Source organism: Falco punctatus (assembly GCF_963210335.1).
Source record: "Falco punctatus genome assembly, chromosome: 7".
Taxonomy (NCBI): domain Eukaryota; kingdom Metazoa; phylum Chordata; class Aves; order Falconiformes; family Falconidae; genus Falco; species Falco punctatus.
In genome coordinates, this window is record NC_137587.1 from 44,464,590 (window position 1) to 44,490,791 (window position 26,202).

The 26,202-nt window shown below is 56.7% G+C and overlaps 1 protein-coding gene across 5 annotated transcripts in view; it reads left to right on the top strand.

Moving 5' to 3' along the window:
- Positions 1–26,202, top strand: part of AHNAK2 (AHNAK nucleoprotein 2) — a 58,203-nt gene extending 32,001 nt beyond the window's left edge. For all 5 annotated transcript variants that reach the window (XM_080397287.1, XM_080397288.1, XM_080397284.1 and 2 more), the window contains one exon: positions 1–26,202. In XM_080397287.1, coding sequence (XP_080253413.1) covers positions 1–25,251 — 25,251 coding nt within the window. In that variant the 3' untranslated portion in view covers positions 25,252–26,202.

Below are 26,202 nucleotides of genomic sequence, written 5' to 3' on the forward strand. Positions count from 1 at the left end.
GAAAAAGAACTTAGTGAGAGCATTCCTGAAGAAACACTGCATGACTCAGGAAAAACCATTTCAGAAGAAGACAGGGAAACATTAATTGTAAGTCAAAGGGTAGGAAGAAGCAAGAGACCTAAAAAAGATAGATTATCATGGCCAAAATTCCAGTCAATCAAAAATAAAAAGATACTGGGCCACAGAAGATCTCATAGTACATCAGATGCATATGAGCCTGCTATACAGGATATTTCCCCTACAAGCACAGACACAGAGTCTCAATTTCAACAAGAAGTTCATATCAAAGAAAAAAAAGGAAGCCAAAAGAAACTGAAGTTCCCTAGCATTGGATTCAAAATGCACAGATCCAAACCTGAACCACAAGACAAGCAAAAAAAAGAAATAAAAACTACACTGTTATCTGAAAAAGAGAAAATACATAAAGAAGATATCAGCCTGGAAAATCCTGAAATCCTGACTGTTGAATATACCACATCTCCTGCTTATGAAATTAGAACAGGGGAGGTACATGAAACTTTAACAAAAGACTTAAAAGATATAAAAAATGGCATTCCATCTCATACCAAAAAATGCCCTGAAGTTGAAATAAGAATTAAAAAAGAAAAAGACAAGGAATCAACATCAAAAATTACTGTATCTGACATAACAGCTATAACAGCAAAGGTATCAAAGCCCAGTATGGAAACAACTGACCTGAAAGAAAGCCCAACTAAACAAACACCACAAGTCTCATCAAAATCCCGAAAAAAGAAACAGAAAGGAACAGCAGATAAAACAGAAGGGGAAAGTGGAATTAACATAGACATGATGGGTCACACAGCTCAAGGATCTATACAGGTAAAAGGTCTAGAAATTGGCACTGCTAAAGCAGAGTTACATACAACATCTGATGCACTGGAAACAGGGGAAAAACAAACCAAACAAGATACACAAATACTAACAATTCAGAAAACAAAATTCGGGATTTCAGTGCCCAAAGGAAAAGAGCCAGAGACTGAACACACCAAAATGGAAAGTCGTGTTCCACATTCAGTACCAGAAAAAACAGCTGAAATGAGTTCAGAGGATGGCAGGAATTTGGACCTGAATCCTAACATGCCTGATGAAGAATCAGAAGTATCTACTTGGAAAATACAAATGCCATCATTCAAAAAGGACAAAACACCTAAAGCTGAACTGAAAATATTGAGAGAGGAAAGCACAGCTGAAACTGTAGATATTGTAAAAAAGGCACAGATAGAAGAAGACAGTATGTCCACAAGTGATAAAACCATTAAGATGAACACTGGCATAAAGACAGGAGAAAAGGATATGGAGGGAACAGAAAGCAAATTCAGACTTCCAAAGTTTAAATTACCTACATTTACTTGGGCAACACCAAAGGATCAGACAGGGCAACCTGAAGATCAGGAAAGTGACAGGGAAGGAGAAGTTCCAGCACTAGAGGCAAGCACAAAACAAGAAAGGAGTGTATTACCAGAAGAAATGAAGGTTACAAATGAGGAAATTGAAATAGGCATCTCGAAAGGAAAAATAAAAGCAGAGGATATAGGACAAATATCTCAAGGACAGATGCCAAGCCAAAAAATTCTAACTATAAAACCGTGCAAAACTGAGAATATTTTAGAAGAAACAGGAGAAGAAATGCTAATTAGAAAAAGTACTGTAAACATAACAAAGGGAGATAACAGTATAGTACCACATAAAAAAAAAGAAAAAACTCAATATACCAAGGCTGACATCAAAGCTCCCAAGGTGGACATCAGCCTCCCGTCCGTCGACGTCGCCCTTCCAAAGGCCAGCATCGACGTGCAGGCACCCGAGGCAGCCCTCACCCTCGAAGGGGAAGCCAAAGCCCCGGAGAAGGAGGCCGCGAAGACCAAGGACGGCAAGTTCAAGATGCCCAAGTTCGGCATGCCTTCCTTTGGCTGGTCCAGCAGCAGAGACGCCAAGGCCACTGTGGCCGCTGATGTGGACGTCAGCCTCAAGGAGCCCCAAGTGACAGTGCCATCGGGAGCTGCCGAAGTCGATGTGACCCTGCCCGGGGCCGACATCCAAGCGCCTGGCGTGGAGGTGGCCCTGGAGACAGCCGCCACAGGAGACGGCGAGAAAGGTCGATTCAAGATGCCCAGCGTCAAGCTGCCCGACGTCAAGCTGCCCAAAGTCAAAGGTCCCCACGTGCAGGTCAGCCTGCCAAAGGCCGAGGTCGCGCTGCCCCAAGCCCAGGCTGAAGTCCAGGGGGGCGAAGTCGCCCTGCAGGGCCCCGACGTCGAAGGCGGCCTGGAGGTGGCTGCCGGCAAACTTGAGGGTGGCGGCATGAAAATACACATGCCGAAAGTCAAGGTGCCCAGCGTGGCCTTCTCCAAGCCGACCGTCAAGGCTCCCAAACTGGATGCAGAGGTCAGCCTCCCGGAGGCAGACCTCAAGGCCGGCACTGGCGACATCAGCATCGCGGCTCCCGACATCAAGCTGCCCTCCGTCGAAGGCTCCCTCGAGCTCCAGGCACCCGAGATAGACCTCAAAGGGCCTACAGCCGAAGGCTCCCTCGACGGGGCCGAGCTGGAAGCCACGGGCCTGAAAGGGAAGTTTAAGATGCCCAAGTTCGACAAGCCCAAATTTGGAGTGTCGCTCCCCAAGGCGGAAGGGCCCGAAGGCGAGATCAGCCTGCCCACCGCAGAGGTCGACCTTCCCTCTGCCACCGTGACGGCTGCAGTGGAGGGCCCCACGCTGGGCCTCAAAGCCGACGTCCCCGGCGCCAAAACCGAAGGGGCTGGCTGGAAGCTGGAGAAGCCCTCCCTCAAAATGCCCAAAGCTGACATCAAAGCTCCCAAGGTGGACATCAGCCTCCCGTCCGTCGACGTCGCCCTTCCAAAGGCCAGCATCGACGTGCAGGCACCCGAGGCAGCCCTCACCCTCGAAGGGGAAGCCAAAGCCCCGGAGAAGGAGGCCGCGAAGACCAAGGACGGCAAGTTCAAGATGCCCAAGTTCGGCATGCCTTCCTTTGGCTGGTCCAGCAGCAGAGACGCCAAGGCCACTGTGGCCGCTGATGTGGACGTCAGCCTCAAGGAGCCCCAAGTGACAGTGCCATCGGGAGCTGCCGAAGTCGATGTGACCCTGCCCGGGGCCGACATCCAAGCGCCCGGCGTGGAGGTGGCCCTGGAGACAGCCACCACAGGAGACGGCGAGAAAGGTCGATTCAAGATGCCCAGCGTCAAGCTGCCCGACGTCAAGCTGCCCAAAGTCAAAGGTCCCCACGTGCAGGTCAGCCTGCCAAAGGCCGAGGTCGCGCTGCCCCAAGCCCAGGCCGAAGTCCAGGGGGGCGAAGTCGCCCTGCAGGGCCCCGACGTCGAAGGCGGCCTGGAGGTGGCTGCCGGCAAACTTGAGGGTGGCGGCATGAAAATACACATGCCGAAAGTCAAGGTGCCCAGCGTGGCCTTCTCCAAGCCGACCGTCAAGGCTCCCAAACTGGATGCAGAGGTCAGCCTCCCGGAGGCAGACCTCAAGGCCGGCACTGGCGACATCAGCATCGCGGCTCCCGACATCAAGCTGCCCTCCGTCGAAGGCTCCCTCGAGCTCCAGGCACCCGAGATAGACCTCAAAGGGCCTACAGCCGAAGGCTCCCTCGACGGGGCCGAGCTGGAAGCCACGGGCCTGAAAGGGAAGTTTAAGATGCCCAAGTTCGACAAGCCCAAATTTGGAGTGTCGCTCCCCAAGGCGGAAGGGCCCGAAGGCGAGATCAGCCTGCCCACCGCAGAGGTCGACCTTCCCTCTGCCACCGTGACGGCTGCAGTGGAGGGCCCCACGCTGGGCCTCAAAGCCGACGTCCCCGGCGCCAAAACCGAAGGGGCTGGCTGGAAGCTGGAGAAGCCCTCCCTCAAAATGCCCAAAGCTGACATCAAAGCTCCCAAGGTGGACATCAGCCTCCCGTCCGTCGACGTCGCCCTTCCAAAGGCCAGCATCGACGTGCAGGCACCCGAGGCAGCCCTCACCCTCGAAGGGGAAGCCAAAGCCCCGGAGAAGGAGGCCGCGAAGACCAAGGACGGCAAGTTCAAGATGCCCAAGTTCGGCATGCCTTCCTTTGGCTGGTCCAGCAGCAGAGACGCCAAGGCCACTGTGGCCGCTGATGTGGACGTCAGCCTCAAGGAGCCCCAAGTGACAGTGCCATCGGGAGCTGCCGAAGTCGATGTGACCCTGCCCGGGGCCGACATCCAAGCGCCCGGCGTGGAGGTGGCCCTGGAGACAGCCGCCACAGGAGACGGCGAGAAAGGTCGATTCAAGATGCCCAGCGTCAAGCTGCCCGACGTCAAGCTGCCCAAAGTCAAAGGTCCCCACGTGCAGGTCAGCCTGCCAAAGGCCGAGGTCGCGCTGCCCCAAGCCCAGGCCGAAGTCCAGGGGGGCGAAGTCGCCCTGCAGGGCCCCGACGTCGAAGGCGGCCTGGAGGTGGCTGCCGGCAAACTTGAGGGTGGCGGCATGAAAATACACATGCCGAAAGTCAAGGTGCCCAGCGTGGCCTTCTCCAAGCCGACCGTCAAGGCTCCCAAACTGGATGCAGAGGTCAGCCTCCCGGAGGCAGACCTCAAGGCCGGCACTGGCGACATCAGCATCGCGGCTCCCGACATCAAGCTGCCCTCCGTCGAAGGCTCCCTCGAGCTCCAGGCACCCGAGATAGACCTCAAAGGGCCTACAGCCGAAGGCTCCCTCGACGGGGCCGAGCTGGAAGCCACGGGCCTGAAAGGGAAGTTTAAGATGCCCAAGTTCGACAAGCCCAAATTTGGAGTGTCGCTCCCCAAGGCGGAAGGGCCCGAAGGCGAGATCAGCCTGCCCACCGCAGAGGTCGACCTTCCCTCTGCCACCGTGACGGCTGCAGTGGAGGGCCCCACGCTGGGCCTCAAAGCCGACGTCCCCGGCGCCAAAACCGAAGGGGCTGGCTGGAAGCTGGAGAAGCCCTCCCTCAAAATGCCCAAAGCTGACATCAAAGCTCCCAAGGTGGACATCAGCCTCCCGTCCGTCGACGTCGCCCTTCCAAAGGCCAGCATCGACGTGCAGGCACCCGAGGCAGCCCTCACCCTCGAAGGGGAAGCCAAAGCCCCGGAGAAGGAGGCCGCGAAGACCAAGGACGGCAAGTTCAAGATGCCCAAGTTCGGCATGCCTTCCTTTGGCTGGTCCAGCAGCAGAGACGCCAAGGCCACTGTGGCCGCTGATGTGGACGTCAGCCTCAAGGAGCCCCAAGTGACAGTGCCATCGGGAGCTGCCGAAGTCGATGTGACCCTGCCCGGGGCCGACATCCAAGCGCCCGGCGTGGAGGTGGCCCTGGAGACAGCCGCCACAGGAGACGGCGAGAAAGGTCGATTCAAGATGCCCAGCGTCAAGCTGCCCGACGTCAAGCTGCCCAAAGTCAAAGGTCCCCACGTGCAGGTCAGCCTGCCAAAGGCCGAGGTCGCGCTGCCCCAAGCCCAGGCCGAAGTCCAGGGGGGCGAAGTCGCCCTGCAGGGCCCCGACGTCGAAGGCGGCCTGGAGGTGGCTGCCGGCAAACTTGAGGGTGGCGGCATGAAAATACACATGCCGAAAGTCAAGGTGCCCAGCGTGGCCTTCTCCAAGCCGACCGTCAAGGCTCCCAAACTGGATGCAGAGGTCAGCCTCCCGGAGGCAGACCTCAAGGCCGGCACTGGCGACATCAGCATCGCGGCTCCCGACATCAAGCTGCCCTCCGTCGAAGGCTCCCTCGAGCTCCAGGCACCCGAGATAGACCTCAAAGGGCCTACAGCCGAAGGCTCCCTCGACGGGGCCGAGCTGGAAGCCACGGGCCTGAAAGGGAAGTTTAAGATGCCCAAGTTCGACAAGCCCAAATTTGGAGTGTCGCTCCCCAAGGCGGAAGGGCCCGAAGGCGAGATCAGCCTGCCCACCGCAGAGGTCGACCTTCCCTCTGCCACCGTGACGGCTGCAGTGGAGGGCCCCACGCTGGGCCTCAAAGCCGACGTCCCCGGCGCCAAAACCGAAGGGGCTGGCTGGAAGCTGGAGAAGCCCTCCCTCAAAATGCCCAAAGCTGACATCAAAGCTCCCAAGGTGGACATCAGCCTCCCGTCCGTCGACGTCGCCCTTCCAAAGGCCAGCATCGACGTGCAGGCACCCGAGGCAGCCCTCACCCTCGAAGGGGAAGCCAAAGCCCCGGAGAAGGAGGCCGCGAAGACCAAGGACGGCAAGTTCAAGATGCCCAAGTTCGGCATGCCTTCCTTTGGCTGGTCCAGCAGCAGAGACGCCAAGGCCACTGTGGCCGCTGATGTGGACGTCAGCCTCAAGGAGCCCCAAGTGACAGTGCCATCGGGAGCTGCCGAAGTCGATGTGACCCTGCCCGGGGCCGACATCCAAGCGCCCGGCGTGGAGGTGGCCCTGGAGACAGCCGCCACAGGAGACGGCGAGAAAGGTCGATTCAAGATGCCCAGCGTCAAGCTGCCCGACGTCAAGCTGCCCAAAGTCAAAGGTCCCCACGTGCAGGTCAGCCTGCCAAAGGCCGAGGTCGCGCTGCCCCAAGCCCAGGCCGAAGTCCAGGGGGGCGAAGTCGCCCTGCAGGGCCCCGACGTCGAAGGCGGCCTGGAGGTGGCTGCCGGCAAACTTGAGGGTGGCGGCATGAAAATACACATGCCGAAAGTCAAGGTGCCCAGCGTGGCCTTCTCCAAGCCGACCGTCAAGGCTCCCAAACTGGATGCAGAGGTCAGCCTCCCGGAGGCAGACCTCAAGGCCGGCACTGGCGACATCAGCATCGCGGCTCCCGACATCAAGCTGCCCTCCGTCGAAGGCTCCCTCGAGCTCCAGGCACCCGAGATAGACCTCAAAGGGCCTACAGCCGAAGGCTCCCTCGACGGGGCCGAGCTGGAAGCCACGGGCCTGAAAGGGAAGTTTAAGATGCCCAAGTTCGACAAGCCCAAATTTGGAGTGTCGCTCCCCAAGGCGGAAGGGCCCGAAGGCGAGATCAGCCTGCCCACCGCAGAGGTCGACCTTCCCTCTGCCACCGTGACGGCTGCAGTGGAGGGCCCCACGCTGGGCCTCAAAGCCGACGTCCCCGGCGCCAAAACCGAAGGGGCTGGCTGGAAGCTGGAGAAGCCCTCCCTCAAAATGCCCAAAGCTGACATCAAAGCTCCCAAGGTGGACATCAGCCTCCCGTCCGTCGACGTCGCCCTTCCAAAGGCCAGCATCGACGTGCAGGCACCCGAGGCAGCCCTCACCCTCGAAGGGGAAGCCAAAGCCCCGGAGAAGGAGGCCGCGAAGACCAAGGACGGCAAGTTCAAGATGCCCAAGTTCGGCATGCCTTCCTTTGGCTGGTCCAGCAGCAGAGACGCCAAGGCCACTGTGGCCGCTGATGTGGACGTCAGCCTCAAGGAGCCCCAAGTGACAGTGCCATCGGGAGCTGCCGAAGTCGATGTGACCCTGCCCGGGGCCGACATCCAAGCGCCCGGCGTGGAGGTGGCCCTGGAGACAGCCGCCACAGGAGACGGCGAGAAAGGTCGATTCAAGATGCCCAGCGTCAAGCTGCCCGACGTCAAGCTGCCCAAAGTCAAAGGTCCCCACGTGCAGGTCAGCCTGCCAAAGGCCGAGGTCGCGCTGCCCCAAGCCCAGGCCGAAGTCCAGGGGGGCGAAGTCGCCCTGCAGGGCCCCGACGTCGAAGGCGGCCTGGAGGTGGCTGCCGGCAAACTTGAGGGTGGCGGCATGAAAATACACATGCCGAAAGTCAAGGTGCCCAGCGTGGCCTTCTCCAAGCCGACCGTCAAGGCTCCCAAACTGGATGCAGAGGTCAGCCTCCCGGAGGCAGACCTCAAGGCCGGCACTGGCGACATCAGCATCGCGGCTCCCGACATCAAGCTGCCCTCCGTCGAAGGCTCCCTCGAGCTCCAGGCACCCGAGATAGACCTCAAAGGGCCTACAGCCGAAGGCTCCCTCGACGGGGCCGAGCTGGAAGCCACGGGCCTGAAAGGGAAGTTTAAGATGCCCAAGTTCGACAAGCCCAAATTTGGAGTGTCGCTCCCCAAGGCGGAAGGGCCCGAAGGCGAGATCAGCCTGCCCACCGCAGAGGTCGACCTTCCCTCTGCCACCGTGACGGCTGCAGTGGAGGGCCCCACGCTGGGCCTCAAAGCCGACGTCCCCGGCGCCAAAACCGAAGGGGCTGGCTGGAAGCTGGAGAAGCCCTCCCTCAAAATGCCCAAAGCTGACATCAAAGCTCCCAAGGTGGACATCAGCCTCCCGTCCGTCGACGTCGCCCTTCCAAAGGCCAGCATCGACGTGCAGGCACCCGAGGCAGCCCTCACCCTCGAAGGGGAAGCCAAAGCCCCGGAGAAGGAGGCCGCGAAGACCAAGGACGGCAAGTTCAAGATGCCCAAGTTCGGCATGCCTTCCTTTGGCTGGTCCAGCAGCAGAGACGCCAAGGCCACTGTGGCCGCTGATGTGGACGTCAGCCTCAAGGAGCCCCAAGTGACAGTGCCATCGGGAGCTGCCGAAGTCGATGTGACCCTGCCCGGGGCCGACATCCAAGCGCCCGGCGTGGAGGTGGCCCTGGAGACAGCCACCACAGGAGACGGCGAGAAAGGTCGATTCAAGATGCCCAGCGTCAAGCTGCCCGACGTCAAGCTGCCCAAAGTCAAAGGTCCCCACGTGCAGGTCAGCCTGCCAAAGGCCGAGGTCGCGCTGCCCCAAGCCCAGGCCGAAGTCCAGGGGGGCGAAGTCGCCCTGCAGGGCCCCGACGTCGAAGGCGGCCTGGAGGTGGCTGCCGGCAAACTTGAGGGTGGCGGCATGAAAATACACATGCCGAAAGTCAAGGTGCCCAGCGTGGCCTTCTCCAAGCCGACCGTCAAGGCTCCCAAACTGGATGCAGAGGTCAGCCTCCCGGAGGCAGACCTCAAGGCCGGCACTGGCGACATCAGCATCGCGGCTCCCGACATCAAGCTGCCCTCCGTCGAAGGCTCCCTCGAGCTCCAGGCACCCGAGATAGACCTCAAAGGGCCTACAGCCGAAGGCTCCCTCGACGGGGCCGAGCTGGAAGCCACGGGCCTGAAAGGGAAGTTTAAGATGCCCAAGTTCGACAAGCCCAAATTTGGAGTGTCGCTCCCCAAGGCGGAAGGGCCCGAAGGCGAGATCAGCCTGCCCACCGCAGAGGTCGACCTTCCCTCTGCCACCGTGACGGCTGCAGTGGAGGGCCCCACGCTGGGCCTCAAAGCCGACGTCCCCGGCGCCAAAACCGAAGGGGCTGGCTGGAAGCTGGAGAAGCCCTCCCTCAAAATGCCCAAAGCTGACATCAAAGCTCCCAAGGTGGACATCAGCCTCCCGTCCGTCGACGTCGCCCTTCCAAAGGCCAGCATCGACGTGCAGGCACCCGAGGCAGCCCTCACCCTCGAAGGGGAAGCCAAAGCCCCGGAGAAGGAGGCCGCGAAGACCAAGGACGGCAAGTTCAAGATGCCCAAGTTCGGCATGCCTTCCTTTGGCTGGTCCAGCAGCAGAGACGCCAAGGCCACTGTGGCCGCTGATGTGGACGTCAGCCTCAAGGAGCCCCAAGTGACAGTGCCATCGGGAGCTGCCGAAGTCGATGTGACCCTGCCCGGGGCCGACATCCAAGCGCCCGGCGTGGAGGTGGCCCTGGAGACAGCCGCCACAGGAGACGGCGAGAAAGGTCGATTCAAGATGCCCAGCGTCAAGCTGCCCGACGTCAAGCTGCCCAAAGTCAAAGGTCCCCACGTGCAGGTCAGCCTGCCAAAGGCCGAGGTCGCGCTGCCCCAAGCCCAGGCCGAAGTCCAGGGGGGCGAAGTCGCCCTGCAGGGCCCCGACGTCGAAGGCGGCCTGGAGGTGGCTGCCGGCAAACTTGAGGGTGGCGGCATGAAAATACACATGCCGAAAGTCAAGGTGCCCAGCGTGGCCTTCTCCAAGCCGACCGTCAAGGCTCCCAAACTGGATGCAGAGGTCAGCCTCCCGGAGGCAGACCTCAAGGCCGGCACTGGCGACATCAGCATCGCGGCTCCCGACATCAAGCTGCCCTCCGTCGAAGGCTCCCTCGAGCTCCAGGCACCCGAGATAGACCTCAAAGGGCCTACAGCCGAAGGCTCCCTCGACGGGGCCGAGCTGGAAGCCACGGGCCTGAAAGGGAAGTTTAAGATGCCCAAGTTCGACAAGCCCAAATTTGGAGTGTCGCTCCCCAAGGCGGAAGGGCCCGAAGGCGAGATCAGCCTGCCCACCGCAGAGGTCGACCTTCCCTCTGCCACCGTGACGGCTGCAGTGGAGGGCCCCACGCTGGGCCTCAAAGCCGACGTCCCCGGCGCCAAAACCGAAGGGGCTGGCTGGAAGCTGGAGAAGCCCTCCCTCAAAATGCCCAAAGCTGACATCAAAGCTCCCAAGGTGGACATCAGCCTCCCGTCCGTCGACGTCGCCCTTCCAAAGGCCAGCATCGACGTGCAGGCACCCGAGGCAGCCCTCACCCTCGAAGGGGAAGCCAAAGCCCCGGAGAAGGAGGCCGCGAAGACCAAGGACGGCAAGTTCAAGATGCCCAAGTTCGGCATGCCTTCCTTTGGCTGGTCCAGCAGCAGAGACGCCAAGGCCACTGTGGCCGCTGATGTGGACGTCAGCCTCAAGGAGCCCCAAGTGACAGTGCCATCGGGAGCTGCCGAAGTCGATGTGACCCTGCCCGGGGCCGACATCCAAGCGCCCGGCGTGGAGGTGGCCCTGGAGACAGCCGCCACAGGAGACGGCGAGAAAGGTCGATTCAAGATGCCCAGCGTCAAGCTGCCCGACGTCAAGCTGCCCAAAGTCAAAGGTCCCCACGTGCAGGTCAGCCTGCCAAAGGCCGAGGTCGCGCTGCCCCAAGCCCAGGCCGAAGTCCAGGGGGGCGAAGTCGCCCTGCAGGGCCCCGACGTCGAAGGCGGCCTGGAGGTGGCTGCCGGCAAACTTGAGGGTGGCGGCATGAAAATACACATGCCGAAAGTCAAGGTGCCCAGCGTGGCCTTCTCCAAGCCGACCGTCAAGGCTCCCAAACTGGATGCAGAGGTCAGCCTCCCGGAGGCAGACCTCAAGGCCGGCACTGGCGACATCAGCATCGCGGCTCCCGACATCAAGCTGCCCTCCGTCGAAGGCTCCCTCGAGCTCCAGGCACCCGAGATAGACCTCAAAGGGCCTACAGCCGAAGGCTCCCTCGACGGGGCCGAGCTGGAAGCCACGGGCCTGAAAGGGAAGTTTAAGATGCCCAAGTTCGACAAGCCCAAATTTGGAGTGTCGCTCCCCAAGGCGGAAGGGCCCGAAGGCGAGATCAGCCTGCCCACCGCAGAGGTCGACCTTCCCTCTGCCACCGTGACGGCTGCAGTGGAGGGCCCCACGCTGGGCCTCAAAGCCGACGTCCCCGGCGCCAAAACCGAAGGGGCTGGCTGGAAGCTGGAGAAGCCCTCCCTCAAAATGCCCAAAGCTGACATCAAAGCTCCCAAGGTGGACATCAGCCTCCCGTCCGTCGACGTCGCCCTTCCAAAGGCCAGCATCGACGTGCAGGCACCCGAGGCAGCCCTCACCCTCGAAGGGGAAGCCAAAGCCCCGGAGAAGGAGGCCGCGAAGACCAAGGACGGCAAGTTCAAGATGCCCAAGTTCGGCATGCCTTCCTTTGGCTGGTCCAGCAGCAGAGACGCCAAGGCCACTGTGGCCGCTGATGTGGACGTCAGCCTCAAGGAGCCCCAAGTGACAGTGCCATCGGGAGCTGCCGAAGTCGATGTGACCCTGCCCGGGGCCGACATCCAAGCGCCCGGCGTGGAGGTGGCCCTGGAGACAGCCGCCACAGGAGACGGCGAGAAAGGTCGATTCAAGATGCCCAGCGTCAAGCTGCCCGACGTCAAGCTGCCCAAAGTCAAAGGTCCCCACGTGCAGGTCAGCCTGCCAAAGGCCGAGGTCGCGCTGCCCCAAGCCCAGGCCGAAGTCCAGGGGGGCGAAGTCGCCCTGCAGGGCCCCGACGTCGAAGGCGGCCTGGAGGTGGCTGCCGGCAAACTTGAGGGTGGCGGCATGAAAATACACATGCCGAAAGTCAAGGTGCCCAGCGTGGCCTTCTCCAAGCCGACCGTCAAGGCTTCCAAACTGGATGCAGAGGTCAGCCTCCCGGAGGCAGACCTCAAGGCCGGCACTGGCGACATCAGCATCGCGGCTCCCGACATCAAGCTGCCCTCCGTCGAAGGCTCCCTCGAGCTCCAGGCACCCGAGATAGACCTCAAAGGGCCTACAGCCGAAGGCTCCCTCGACGGGGCCGAGCTGGAAGCCACGGGCCTGAAAGGGAAGTTTAAGATGCCCAAGTTCGACAAGCCCAAATTTGGAGTGTCGCTCCCCAAGGCGGAAGGGCCCGAAGGCGAGATCAGCCTGCCCACCGCAGAGGTCGACCTTCCCTCTGCCACCGTGACGGCTGCAGTGGAGGGCCCCACGCTGGGCCTCAAAGCCGACGTCCCCGGCGCCAAAACCGAAGGGGCTGGCTGGAAGCTGGAGAAGCCCTCCCTCAAAATGCCCAAAGCTGACATCAAAGCTCCCAAGGTGGACATCAGCCTCCCGTCCGTCGACGTCGCCCTTCCAAAGGCCAGCATCGACGTGCAGGCACCCGAGGCAGCCCTCACCCTCGAAGGGGAAGCCAAAGCCCCGGAGAAGGAGGCCGCAAAGACCAAGGACGGCAAGTTCAAGATGCCCAAGTTCGGCATGCCTTCCTTTGGCTGGTCCAGCAGCAGAGACGCCAAGGCCACTGTGGCCGCTGATGTGGACGTCAGCCTCAAGGAGCCCCAAGTGACAGTGCCATCGGGAGCTGCCGAAGTCGATGTGACCCTGCCCGGGGCCGACATCCAAGCGCCCGGCGTGGAGGTGGCCCTGGAGACAGCCGCCACAGGAGACGGCGAGAAAGGTCGATTCAAGATGCCCAGCGTCAAGCTGCCCGACGTCAAGCTGCCCAAAGTCAAAGGTCCCCACGTGCAGGTCAGCCTGCCAAAGGCCGAGGTCGCGCTGCCCCAAGCCCAGGCCGAAGTCCAGGGGGGCGAAGTCGCCCTGCAGGGCCCCGACGTCGAAGGCGGCCTGGAGGTGGCTGCCGGCAAACTTGAGGGTGGCGGCATGAAAATACACATGCCGAAAGTCAAGGTGCCCAGCGTGGCCTTCTCCAAGCCGACCGTCAAGGCTCCCAAACTGGATGCAGAGGTCAGCCTCCCGGAGGCAGACCTCAAGGCCGGCACTGGCGACATCAGCATCGCGGCTCCCGACATCAAGCTGCCCTCCGTCGAAGGCTCCCTCGAGCTCCAGGCACCCGAGATAGACCTCAAAGGGCCTACAGCCGAAGGCTCCCTCGACGGGGCCGAGCTGGAAGCCACGGGCCTGAAAGGGAAGTTTAAGATGCCCAAGTTCGACAAGCCCAAATTTGGAGTGTCGCTCCCCAAGGCGGAAGGGCCCGAAGGCGAGATCAGCCTGCCCACCGCAGAGGTCGACCTTCCCTCTGCCACCGTGACGGCTGCAGTGGAGGGCCCCACGCTGGGCCTCAAAGCCGACGTCCCCGGCGCCAAAACCGAAGGGGCTGGCTGGAAGCTGGAGAAGCCCTCCCTCAAAATGCCCAAAGCTGACATCAAAGCTCCCAAGGTGGACATCAGCCTCCCGTCCGTCGACGTCGCCCTTCCAAAGGCCAGCATCGACGTGCAGGCACCCGAGGCAGCCCTCACCCTCGAAGGGGAAGCCAAAGCCCCGGAGAAGGAGGCCGCGAAGACCAAGGACGGCAAGTTCAAGATGCCCAAGTTCGGCATGCCTTCCTTTGGCTGGTCCAGCAGCAGAGACGCCAAGGCCACTGTGGCCGCTGATGTGGACGTCAGCCTCAAGGAGCCCCAAGTGACAGTGCCATCGGGAGCTGCCGAAGTCGATGTGACCCTGCCCGGGGCCGACATCCAAGCGCCCGGCGTGGAGGTGGCCCTGGAGACAGCCGCCACAGGAGACGGCGAGAAAGGTCGATTCAAGATGCCCAGCGTCAAGCTGCCCGACGTCAAGCTGCCCAAAGTCAAAGGTCCCCACGTGCAGGTCAGCCTGCCAAAGGCCGAGGTCGCGCTGCCCCAAGCCCAGGCCGAAGTCCAGGGGGGCGAAGTCGCCCTGCAGGGCCCCGACGTCGAAGGCGGCCTGGAGGTGGCTGCCGGCAAACTTGAGGGTGGCGGCATGAAAATACACATGCCGAAAGTCAAGGTGCCCAGCGTGGCCTTCTCCAAGCCGACCGTCAAGGCTCCCAAACTGGATGCAGAGGTCAGCCTCCCGGAGGCAGACCTCAAGGCCGGCACTGGCGACATCAGCATCGCGGCTCCCGACATCAAGCTGCCCTCCGTCGAAGGCTCCCTCGAGCTCCAGGCACCCGAGATAGACCTCAAAGGGCCTACAGCCGAAGGCTCCCTCGACGGGGCCGAGCTGGAAGCCACGGGCCTGAAAGGGAAGTTTAAGATGCCCAAGTTCGACAAGCCCAAATTTGGAGTGTCGCTCCCCAAGGCGGAAGGGCCCGAAGGCGAGATCAGCCTGCCCACCGCAGAGGTCGACCTTCCCTCTGCCACCGTGACGGCTGCAGTGGAGGGCCCCACGCTGGGCCTCAAAGCCGACGTCCCCGGCGCCAAAACCGAAGGGGCTGGCTGGAAGCTGGAGAAGCCCTCCCTCAAAATGCCCAAAGCTGACATCAAAGCTCCCAAGGTGGACATCAGCCTCCCGTCCGTCGACGTCGCCCTTCCAAAGGCCAGCATCGACGTGCAGGCACCCGAGGCAGCCCTCACCCTCGAAGGGGAAGCCAAAGCCCCGGAGAAGGAGGCCGCGAAGACCAAGGACGGCAAGTTCAAGATGCCCAAGTTCGGCATGCCTTCCTTTGGCTGGTCCAGCAGCAGAGACGCCAAGGCCACTGTGGCCGCTGATGTGGACGTCAGCCTCAAGGAGCCCCAAGTGACAGTGCCATCGGGAGCTGCCGAAGTCGATGTGACCCTGCCCGGGGCCGACATCCAAGCGCCCGGCGTGGAGGTGGCCCTGGAGACAGCCGCCACAGGAGACGGCGAGAAAGGTCGATTCAAGATGCCCAGCGTCAAGCTGCCCGACGTCAAGCTGCCCAAAGTCAAAGGTCCCCACGTGCAGGTCAGCCTGCCAAAGGCCGAGGTCGCGCTGCCCCAAGCCCAGGCCGAAGTCCAGGGGGGCGAAGTCGCCCTGCAGGGCCCCGACGTCGAAGGCGGCCTGGAGGTGGCTGCCGGCAAACTTGAGGGTGGCGGCATGAAAATACACATGCCGAAAGTCAAGGTGCCCAGCGTGGCCTTCTCCAAGCCGACCGTCAAGGCTCCCAAACTGGATGCAGAGGTCAGCCTCCCGGAGGCAGACCTCAAGGCCGGCACTGGCGACATCAGCATCGCGGCTCCCGACATCAAGCTGCCCTCCGTCGAAGGCTCCCTCGAGCTCCAGGCACCCGAGATAGACCTCAAAGGGCCTACAGCCGAAGGCTCCCTCGACGGGGCCGAGCTGGAAGCCACGGGCCTGAAAGGGAAGTTTAAGATGCCCAAGTTCGACAAGCCCAAATTTGGAGTGTCGCTCCCCAAGGCGGAAGGGCCCGAAGGCGAGATCAGCCTGCCCACCGCAGAGGTCGACCTTCCCTCTGCCACCGTGACGGCTGCAGTGGAGGGCCCCACGCTGGGCCTCAAAGCCGACGTCCCCGGCGCCAAAACCGAAGGGGCTGGCTGGAAGCTGGAGAAGCCCTCCCTCAAAATGCCCAAAGCTGACATCAAAGCTCCCAAGGTGGACATCAGCCTCCCGTCCGTCGACGTCGCCCTTCCAAAGGCCAGCATCGACGTGCAGGCACCCGAGGCAGCCCTCACCCTCGAAGGGGAAGCCAAAGCCCCGGAGAAGGAGGCCGCGAAGACCAAGGACGGCAAGTTCAAGATGCCCAAGTTCGGCATGCCTTCCTTTGGCTGGTCCAGCAGCAGAGACGCCAAGGCCACTGTGGCCGCTGATGTGGACGTCAGCCTCAAGGAGCCCCAAGTGACAGTGCCATCGGGAGCTGCCGAAGTCGATGTGACCCTGCCCGGGGCCGACATCCAAGCGCCCGGCGTGGAGGTGGCCCTGGAGACAGCCGCCACAGGAGACGGCGAGAAAGGTCGATTCAAGATGCCCAGCGTCAAGCTGCCCGACGTCAAGCTGCCCAAAGTCAAAGGTCCCCACGTGCAGGTCAGCCTGCCAAAGGCCGAGGTCGCGCTGCCCCAAGCCCAGGCCGAAGTCCAGGGGGGCGAAGTCGCCCTGCAGGGCCCCGACGTCGAAGGCGGCCTGGAGGTGGCTGCCGGCAAACTTGAGGGTGGCGGCATGAAAATACACATGCCGAAAGTCAAGGTGCCCAGCGTGGCCTTCTCCAAGCCGACCGTCAAGGCTCCCAAACTGGATGCAGAGGTCAGCCTCCCGGAGGCAGACCTCAAGGCCGGCACTGGCGACATCAGCATCGCGGCTCCCGACATCAAGCTGCCCTCCGTCGAAGGCTCCCTCGAGCTCCAGGCACCCGAGATAGACCTCAAAGGGCCTACAGCCGAAGGCTCCCTCGACGGGGCCGAGCTGGAAGCCACGGGCCTGAAAGGGAAGTTTAAGATGCCCAAGTTCGACAAGCCCAAATTTGGAGTGTCGCTCCCCAAGGCGGAAGGGCCCGAAGGCGAGATCAGCCTGCCCACCGCAGAGGTCGACCTTCCCTCTGCCACCGTGACGGCTGCAGTGGAGGGCCCCACGCTGGGCCTCAAAGCCGACGTCCCCGGCGCCAAAACCGAAGGGGCTGGCTGGAAGCTGGAGAAGCCCTCCCTCAAAATGCCCAAAGCTGACATCAAAGCTCCCAAGGTGGACATCAGCCTCCCGTCCGTCGACGTCGCCCTTCCAAAGGCCAGCATCGACGTGCAGGCACCCGAGGCAGCCCTCACCCTCGAAGGGGAAGCCAAAGCCCCGGAGAAGGAGGCCGCGAAGACCAAGGACGGCAAGTTCAAGATGCCCAAGTTCGGCATGCCTTCCTTTGGCTGGTCCAGCAGCAGAGACGCCAAGGCCACTGTGGCCGCTGATGTGGACGTCAGCCTCAAGGAGCCCCAAGTGACAGTGCCATCGGGAGCTGCCGAAGTCGATGTGACCCTGCCCGGGGCCGACATCCAAGCGCCCGGCGTGGAGGTGGCCCTGGAGACAGCCGCCACAGGAGACGGCGAGAAAGGTCGATTCAAGATGCCCAGCGTCAAGCTGCCCGACGTCAAGCTGCCCAAAGTCAAAGGTCCCCACGTGCAGGTCAGCCTGCCAAAGGCCGAGGTCGCGCTGCCCCAAGCCCAGGCCGAAGTCCAGGGGGGCGAAGTCGCCCTGCAGGGCCCCGACGTCGAAGGCGGCCTGGAGGTGGCTGCCGGCAAACTTGAGGGTGGCGGCATGAAAATACACATGCCGAAAGTCAAGGTGCCCAGCGTGGCCTTCTCCAAGCCGACCGTCAAGGCTCCCAAACTGGATGCAGAGGTCAGCCTCCCGGAGGCAGACCTCAAGGCCGGCACTGGCGACATCAGCATCGCGGCTCCCGACATCAAGCTGCCCTCCGTCGAAGGCTCCCTCGAGCTCCAGGCACCCGAGATAGACCTCAAAGGGCCTACAGCCGAAGGCTCCCTCGACGGGGCCGAGCTGGAAGCCACGGGCCTGAAAGGGAAGTTTAAGATGCCCAAGTTCGACAAGCCCAAATTTGGAGTGTCGCTCCCCAAGGCGGAAGGGCCCGAAGGCGAGATCAGCCTGCCCACCGCAGAGGTCGACCTTCCCTCTGCCACCGTGACGGCTGCAGTGGAGGGCCCCACGCTGGGCCTCAAAGCCGACGTCCCCGGCGCCAAAACCGAAGGGGCTGGCTGGAAGCTGGAGAAGCCCTCCCTCAAAATGCCCAAAGCTGACATCAAAGCTCCCAAGGTGGACATCAGCCTCCCGTCCGTCGACGTCGCCCTTCCAAAGGCCAGCATCGACGTGCAGGCACCCGAGGCAGCCCTCACCCTCGAAGGGGAAGCCAAAGCCCCGGAGAAGGAGGCCGCGAAGACCAAGGACGGCAAGTTCAAGATGCCCAAGTTCGGCATGCCTTCCTTTGGCTGGTCCAGCAGCAGAGACGCCAAGGCCACTGTGGCCGCTGATGTGGACGTCAGCCTCAAGGAGCCCCAAGTGACAGTGCCATCGGGAGCTGCCGAAGTCGATGTGACCCTGCCCGGGGCCGACATCCAAGCGCCCGGCGTGGAGGTGGCCCTGGAGACAGCCGCCACAGGAGACGGCGAGAAAGGTCGATTCAAGATGCCCAGCGTCAAGCTGCCCGACGTCAAGCTGCCCAAAGTCAAAGGTCCCCACGTGCAGGTCAGCCTGCCAAAGGCCGAGGTCGCGCTGCCCCAAGCCCAGGCCGAAGTCCAGGGGGGCGAAGTCGCCCTGCAGGGCCCCGACGTCGAAGGCGGCCTGGAGGTGGCTGCCGGCAAACTTGAGGGTGGCGGCATGAAAATACACATGCCGAAAGTCAAGGTGCCCAGCGTGGCCTTCTCCAAGCCGACCGTCAAGGCTCCCAAACTGGATGCAGAGGTCAGCCTCCCGGAGGCAGACCTCAAGGCCGGCACTGGCGACATCAGCATCGCGGCTCCCGACATCAAGCTGCCCTCCGTCGAAGGCTCCCTCGAGCTCCAGGCACCCGAGATAGACCTCAAAGGGCCTACAGCCGAAGGCTCCCTCGACGGGGCCGAGCTGGAAGCCACGGGCCTGAAAGGGAAGTTTAAGATGCCCAAGTTCGACAAGCCCAAATTTGGAGTGTCGCTCCCCAAGGCGGAAGGGCCCGAAGGCGAGATCAGCCTGCCCACCGCAGAGGTCGACCTTCCCTCTGCCACCGTGACGGCTGCAGTGGAGGGCCCCACGCTGGGCCTCAAAGCCGACGTCCCCGGCGCCAAAACCGAAGGGGCTGGCTGGAAGCTGGAGAAGCCCTCCCTCAAAATGCCCAAAGCTGACATCAAAGCTCCCAAGGTGGACATCAGCCTCCCGTCCGTCGACGTCGCCCTTCCAAAGGCCAGCATCGACGTGCAGGCACCCGAGGCAGCCCTCACCCTCGAAGGGGAAGCCAAAGCCCCGGAGAAGGAGGCCGCGAAGACCAAGGACGGCAAGTTCAAGATGCCCAAGTTCGGCATGCCTTCCTTTGGCTGGTCCAGCAGCAGAGACGCCAAGGCCACTGTGGCCGCTGATGTGGACGTCAGCCTCAAGGAGCCCCAAGTGACAGTGCCATCGGGAGCTGCCGAAGTCGATGTGACCCTGCCCGGGGCCGACATCCAAGCGCCCGGCGTGGAGGTGGCCCTGGAGACAGCCGCCACAGGAGACGGCGAGAAAGGTCGATTCAAGATGCCCAGCGTCAAGCTGCCCGACGTCAAGCTGCCCAAAGTCAAAGGTCCCCACGTGCAGGTCAGCCTGCCAAAGGCCGAGGTCGCGCTGCCCCAAGCCCAGGCCGAAGTCCAGGGGGGCGAAGTCGCCCTGCAGGGCCCCGACGTCGAAGGCGGCCTGGAGGTGGCTGCCGGCAAACTTGAGGGTGGCGGCATGAAAATACACATGCCGAAAGTCAAGGTGCCCAGCGTGGCCTTCTCCAAGCCGACCGTCAAGGCTCCCAAACTGGATGCAGAGGTCAGCCTCCCGGAGGCAGACCTCAAGGCCGGCACTGGCGACATCAGCATCGCGGCTCCCGACATCAAGCTGCCCTCCGTCGAAGGCTCCCTCGAGCTCCAGGCACCCGAGATAGACCTCAAAGGGCCTACAGCCGAAGGCTCCCTCGACGGGGCCGAGCTGGAAGCCACGGGCCTGAAAGGGAAGTTTAAGATGCCCAAGTTCGACAAGCCCAAATTTGGAGTGTCGCTCCCCAAGGCGGAAGGGCCCGAAGGCGAGATCAGCCTGCCCACCGCAGAGGTCGACCTTCCCTCTGCCACCGTGACGGCTGCAGTGGAGGGCCCCACGCTGGGCCTCAAAGCCGACGTCCCCGGCGCCAAAACCGAAGGGGCTGGCTGGAAGCTGGAGAAGCCCTCCCTCAAAATGCCCAAAGCTGACATCAAAGCTCCCAAGGTGGACATCAGCCTCCCGTCCGTCGACGTCGCCCTTCCAAAGGCCAGCATCGACGTGCAGGCACCCGAGGCAGCCCTCACCCTCGAAGGGGAAGCCAAAGCCCCGGAGAAGGAGGCCGCGAAGACCAAGGACGGCAAGTTCAAGATGCCCAAGTTCGGCATGCCTTCCTTTGGCTGGTCCAGCAGCAGAGACGCCAAGGCCACTGTGGCCGCTGATGTGGACGTCAGCCTCAAGGAGCCCCAAGTGACAGTGCCATCGGGAGCTGCCGAAGTCGATGTGACCCTGCCCGGGGCCGACATCCAAACATCTGCTGTTGAAGTTGGAATTGATTCCTCCCCTTTAAAAGAGGATGAAATTGGTAAATCTAAAAGTCCCCTATTTAAAATGCCTAAGGTTTCTCTTTCTAAAAGTTTTAAACCTCATGGACAGGGTAAATCTGGAGGTGAATTTTCTGTAGCAGAAGCTCTTTGTTATTCTGTAACAGAGGAAACCCCTGCTGTTCTTACAGGCAGCGTTGGATCTAAAATTCTTCCTGATAGTAAGGGGGATAGTGTCTCTAAAAATACTAAATTCCGAATTCCTAGCCTTGGTTTCTCTAAAGTTGATATTGTTTCTTCTAAAAGTGAACAGGATTCCTCTTTACCAAAGCGGGACATTACTCTTACTAAATACCAAATTAATATAGCAGAATCTGAATCAAAAATATCATCTATTGCTGATGAAAATCTTCCAGGAACAGATTTTCAGTTTTTAAATGAAGATGGTTCTTTGGAGCAAGGCAGTCTGAAGCCTGGAGGGAAAACAACAGCTGCGGAAACGTCTGTGGGTGACACAGTCTTTACAGTTAAAATTCCTAAATTCAGAAAACCAAAATTTGGAATTACTTGGTCTAAGGGAAAACCATCAGAAAGTGACATTGGTTCCAAAGCTGAATCTGAAATTTCTAAGGGAAGGATAACATCTGATATGACTGATGCTGATGCTGAAATACCGACTAAGGTCTCTGATGCTGAAGTTGTTGTAGGTGCACCAATGCTGGATGTCAGTCTCCCATCAATGACATTGAAATCAGCTGCTGCTAATGCTAGCCTCTCCACCTCAGATATCAAGATGATAACTGAAGGCTCCCTCGAGGTGAAGAGTCCTGACACAACTGTTGAAAGAACGTCAAGTGAAATTGCTGTGGGCAATGTAGAAATAAAAATTGAAGGTCCTGAAGTTAAAACAAAAATGTCCAAATTCCAAATGCCAAAATTTGGAATTGCACATTCTAAAGGGAAAGTGTCAGAAAAAGTCAGCCAATCCAAATCAGAAGTCAAGTCTCCCCAGCTAAAAGCAACGGTAGAAATAGCTGATATTGCTGTTGAAGCCCCGAATTTGGATATGGAATGTGGTACAGGAAAAGAAACTTACAGCTCTGAAGTCAAAATGATCAAAGCTGACAATAAGGCATCAGAGGCTGATGTTCACCTCCCATCAGCTGACATTTCTATTCCAAAACCAGACAGCAATATTCATGATTCAGATGCAGCACTAAAAATCAAAGGGGAAATAAAGCAAGATGGAGATGGAGAAGAGAAAGAAGGACATTTCAAAATGCCAAAATTCAAACTTCCATCCTTCAGTTGGTCACCAAAGAAGGAAGCAAGTGTTAAACTGGATTCCGTAGCAAGTTTGGAAGATCAGAAACTTGCTGTAATGTCAAGCAGAACAGACACAGAAGTGAGAGGAACTGCAACTGACGATCAAGGTACTGGGCCAGCCGTTGATCTGGAAATATCTGCAGGAAAAGTTGAACAAAAAAGCCCAATTAAAAAACCTCAATTTGTCATGCCTAAAATTTCACTTTCCAAGATCAAGGTTCCCAAATCTCAGACCCATTCAGCAAAAGTTGAAGCTGATGCTACTATTCCTAAAACAGAAGGAAAGGGTGATGATTCAATACAGATACCTGATATAGAAAGAAGTCATTCCGAAAGGACAGAAGAAGGGGCACAAATAAGCATAAAACTGGCAGATGTTAAGATCCCCACTCTGGGGTTTTCTAAAATAGAAACTGGAGCCTCCCAAACTGAAACAGGAGTCAGCTCAGCAAAGACTGATGCTGCTCTGCCTCCCTCAGAGGGGAGTTTTCAACAGGTTGTCCTAAAATCAAGTTCTGCCGATGAAGATACCATACAAAAAACAAGTATTAGGTTCCCCAAAGGAGAACTTTCAGTTGAACTGAGGAGCCCTGAAACAGTAACAGAAAAATCATCAGCTGTGGATGGAAGAAACATGAAATTGGAAGGTCCTGAAGGGAAAATCAAAATGCCCGAATTCCAGAAGCCAAAATTTGGAATCTCCCTAACAAAAGGGAAAGGCCCAGAGACAGAGATTACCTCTCCAAAAATAGAAGCTGAGCTACCCCAGCTAAAAATGACAAATGAATTTGCTGACATTGCTGTGGGAGTTCCAGCATCAGAACTTACACCTGATATGTCAGATCCTGGAGTAGGTGTTTGTAAGATAAAAACACCCCAAGTTCTGACAGCTGATATTGAAACTCCAAAGGTAGACATAAGCCCCCAGTCAGTGTATAAAACAGTGACAGAGGGAACTATTGAAAGCCTTGAAGAGAAAGAAAGCAAATTGAAAGAACATGAAATAAAAGCTGAAGAAGTTCCAACTGAAGAACATCAGGGATGGTTTAAAATGCCAAAATTCAGAATACCTGCCTTTGGCAGGGCATCCTTAAAGGAAAAAAAAGGTGATGCTGACACTGAAAGAAGTATGGAAAAAGCTCAAGCAGGCATTTCCTCTGCCAAAGTACAAACTGAAGTAAGTGTTGCTGAAAATACCTTCTCATTACCACACGCAGTTGCTGAAATTACTATTGGAAAAGAAGGGATTCAAAAATTAGGAGATTCTGTGAAGAGTTCTGATGTTAGCTTGCCAAAGATGGAAGGAGATATTTTATTATCCACAGAAGGAACAGACAGTAGAGTGAATATTCCAAAAACTGAAACTTACGCGGACATAGTTAGGGACGGTGCTGAAGGACACAAAATGCATACTTCAGAATTCACAGTGCCTTCAGCAGAATTGTCTAAATCATACCTAAGTGCTTCAGAAATTGTCAAAGACGACAGTTCAACAACTAGGTTTCCTACAGGTACTGTGACACTTCAAGAGCATAAAGTCAAATCACAGGATATAGATTTCCCAAAGGTAGAAAGTTCCACTAAGTTGGAGATTTCAGGAGTAGGATTGAAACCACCATCAGCTGAAATTACTCTGGATGCACTACAGGAGAAAATAGATGTTAGTCTTCCAAAGGAAGAGCTAGGTATTCAGAACCAAGAGGCAGTAATTAAAAAAGAAAAGATAAAGGGTGAGATTAAGATTATGGGAAAAGACAGTGAAGGGAGCAAATTAAAAAGGGCTACGTATGCATGGTCTACAACAAAGGGATCAGAAGATGGTGCTTATGTTATAGCTAAGCTGGAAGATCTAAAAGTGGAAGTTCCAAGAGTGAAGATGGATGTGAAAATTACTAGACTAGATCCAGAAATGCAATTTCAAGTGAAAAGTGTTGAAAAGGACATGTCTGCAGGGGTGGAAGTGCAAGTAGAAGACAGAGCAGAAACAAGTAAAATTAAACCATACAAGTTTGAGATTCCAAAGTTTGGATTGTTGTGTTCAGAAATCCAGGGGTTTGAAGACGGTACCAATTTGCCAAAGTCAGAAGCTGATTCAGCATCTAAAACTGAAACAGGCACAGCAGAAATGCAGTTTCAAAAAACAGAAGGATCTATTGGCCTAGATCATATGGAAGCATCTACCAGAACAGTGGAAACAATGGAAAAATCACAAGGTGGCCCAGAAGTCAATCTTAAAATTCCTAAACTAAAAATACCAAAATTCACTTTCAAAGCTCTTCCAACTGAAGCTGATGTTTCAGTGTCAAAAGTGGTAATGGATCCAAAGGGATCTAGTACTGACATTGAAGTAGTGCAACTGCAAGCGAGCTCTGCTATCCCTGAAGAAACACCAGTGGCTTTAGAGGGTAGTATTCAAAAAGCAAAAAGCAAAATTCTAACACTGACTGAACCTGACATTAAAACAGCACAGATGACTACTACCATAGAGTCCGCCCTTTCAGATGCGGGGCGAGACATTCATTGGTCATATGTAGAGGGCCAAGAAGTGAGTGAGAAAGTAGAACCTGAACATGTTGCTATTGAAAGGTGTGAGATTTACACTACTGAAATACTGAAAGAATCAGAGATTCTCTCATCAGAAGTCAAAACTCCTACTTTAGGATTCTCATTGCTCAAGGTGAAGTTGCCTGAATCACACAGTAACTTAGAAGTGCTAGTCCAGGAGCCATCTTTTACAGAAAGTGAATCAGTGAGCAAACCTAAATGTGCTGATGAAAGCTTTGGAGTAGCACCACAGAGGACTGGCACTATTGAGCTGAAATTATCTGACAAACCACACAGTGAGACTGAAGAACTTAGTGGAGAAGTAAGATTGCCAAAGGTAAAAACATTTGCTGTTGAAGTAAAGCCTTCCAGTAAATTTGAAGAGAGTCTTCCTGATAAGTCACCAGAAGAAGTAACTGCGGGTCCTCTCCCTAAAGAGGAGGGTGTAGCTGAAGCACTAGAAGATGAAGAAAAAGACATAACCAATGAAAAAGAAAAAACTGATAGTAAAAGATCTCCTGGAAGATTCAAATTTTGGCTTCCAAGTATTGGCTTTTCATCTTCTGGTGATGAAGCAAGCACAGATTCAAAAACAGAAGTAAAAAAATCACTTCCAGAAGATGTAAAACCTGCTGATGCATCAGATATTGATTCTTCTAAGCAAGCTGAAAAAACTGGATGGTTTAGATTTCCCAAGCTTGGTTTCACATCTCCTTCCAAAAAGGCTAAGACTGTTGACAAAGAAGAGATGGGTCATAAAGAGGGAAGAATCTCAGATGAAGACAGCCCATCAGATAAACCTGATGTATTTTTTGATGCACAAGAAAGCTTATCACCTAAAGAAACAACAGAGGGTGGAAAAGTTGAAATTGATGGGGCCTCATCAAATGTTCCAGTTTCTAAAACTATTGTGACATCTTCAGCAAGAACTGAACTAATCTTACTGGAGAAAGAAAAAGATAGTCAATCTAATATTCCCAGGGAGACAACCAAATGAAGATTGTCTTTTCTCAACCCTCAATGAAAATGAAATAATCTACATGTACAGAAAATAATGTTTTCTTAATTTTTCCAGTAACTGAAAATTAAACAAACCCCAAAATATTCATGAAAACAGTTTAACAGAATTTACTACATTTAAATTTTCAAGTACATGGATGTGCTATAACGTGCACTGATAAAAACACTGATTTCTTCAGATCTGCCCCAAAGACAACAATTACTACAGGCACAGAGGAGCCCATCCATGAAAACAAACCATTGAAAGGCTCAACAACAGCAAAAAGACTTGTTAGATATGCTTCTCAAAACACACTGATTATGTTTAATTATAGATTATTTCCAGAATGGAGTATAAACTAGTACTATGAGAACTATACTTACCTGTTTAGATTTTGGACCTTTCTGACCTACTTTTGCTTTCTTATTAAAGTATTTTTCTTTATTTCAGCTAAAGTAATATGTATATTCCACAAACATTTTAAAATGCAAAATAAAACCAAAATACTAGTGTAGAAAGACTAGCACTTTACCTCTTCCTCTCTTCTCATTTTTTTATTATTGTGGTGGGTCATATTTAGCTTTAAAAGGATTTAAAAAAAATCAACAGAATAAATTCAATACCAAAACCCATATAACTAATTCACATTTTTAAGATACCCAAATGAAACATGCTGACAAAGAATAATTATTAAAATGTGGATAAATAGATTTTAATGTATATATTTACCGAATAGTTAAATGCACAGAATGATCTGCCACAGTGGCGGAATTGCTTCAAAGATTTTCTGGGAAAGGAGATGTATATAATTATTTGCTTCTTTGTTTATATTAATGCTTCTCTCCAGTGCACAATGAAAACCAGAGTGCATATGTGACAGCCTTCACATATATCATTAAAACACCATCTGTATCTTAATTCACAATAAACTCACCATATGAATAATAA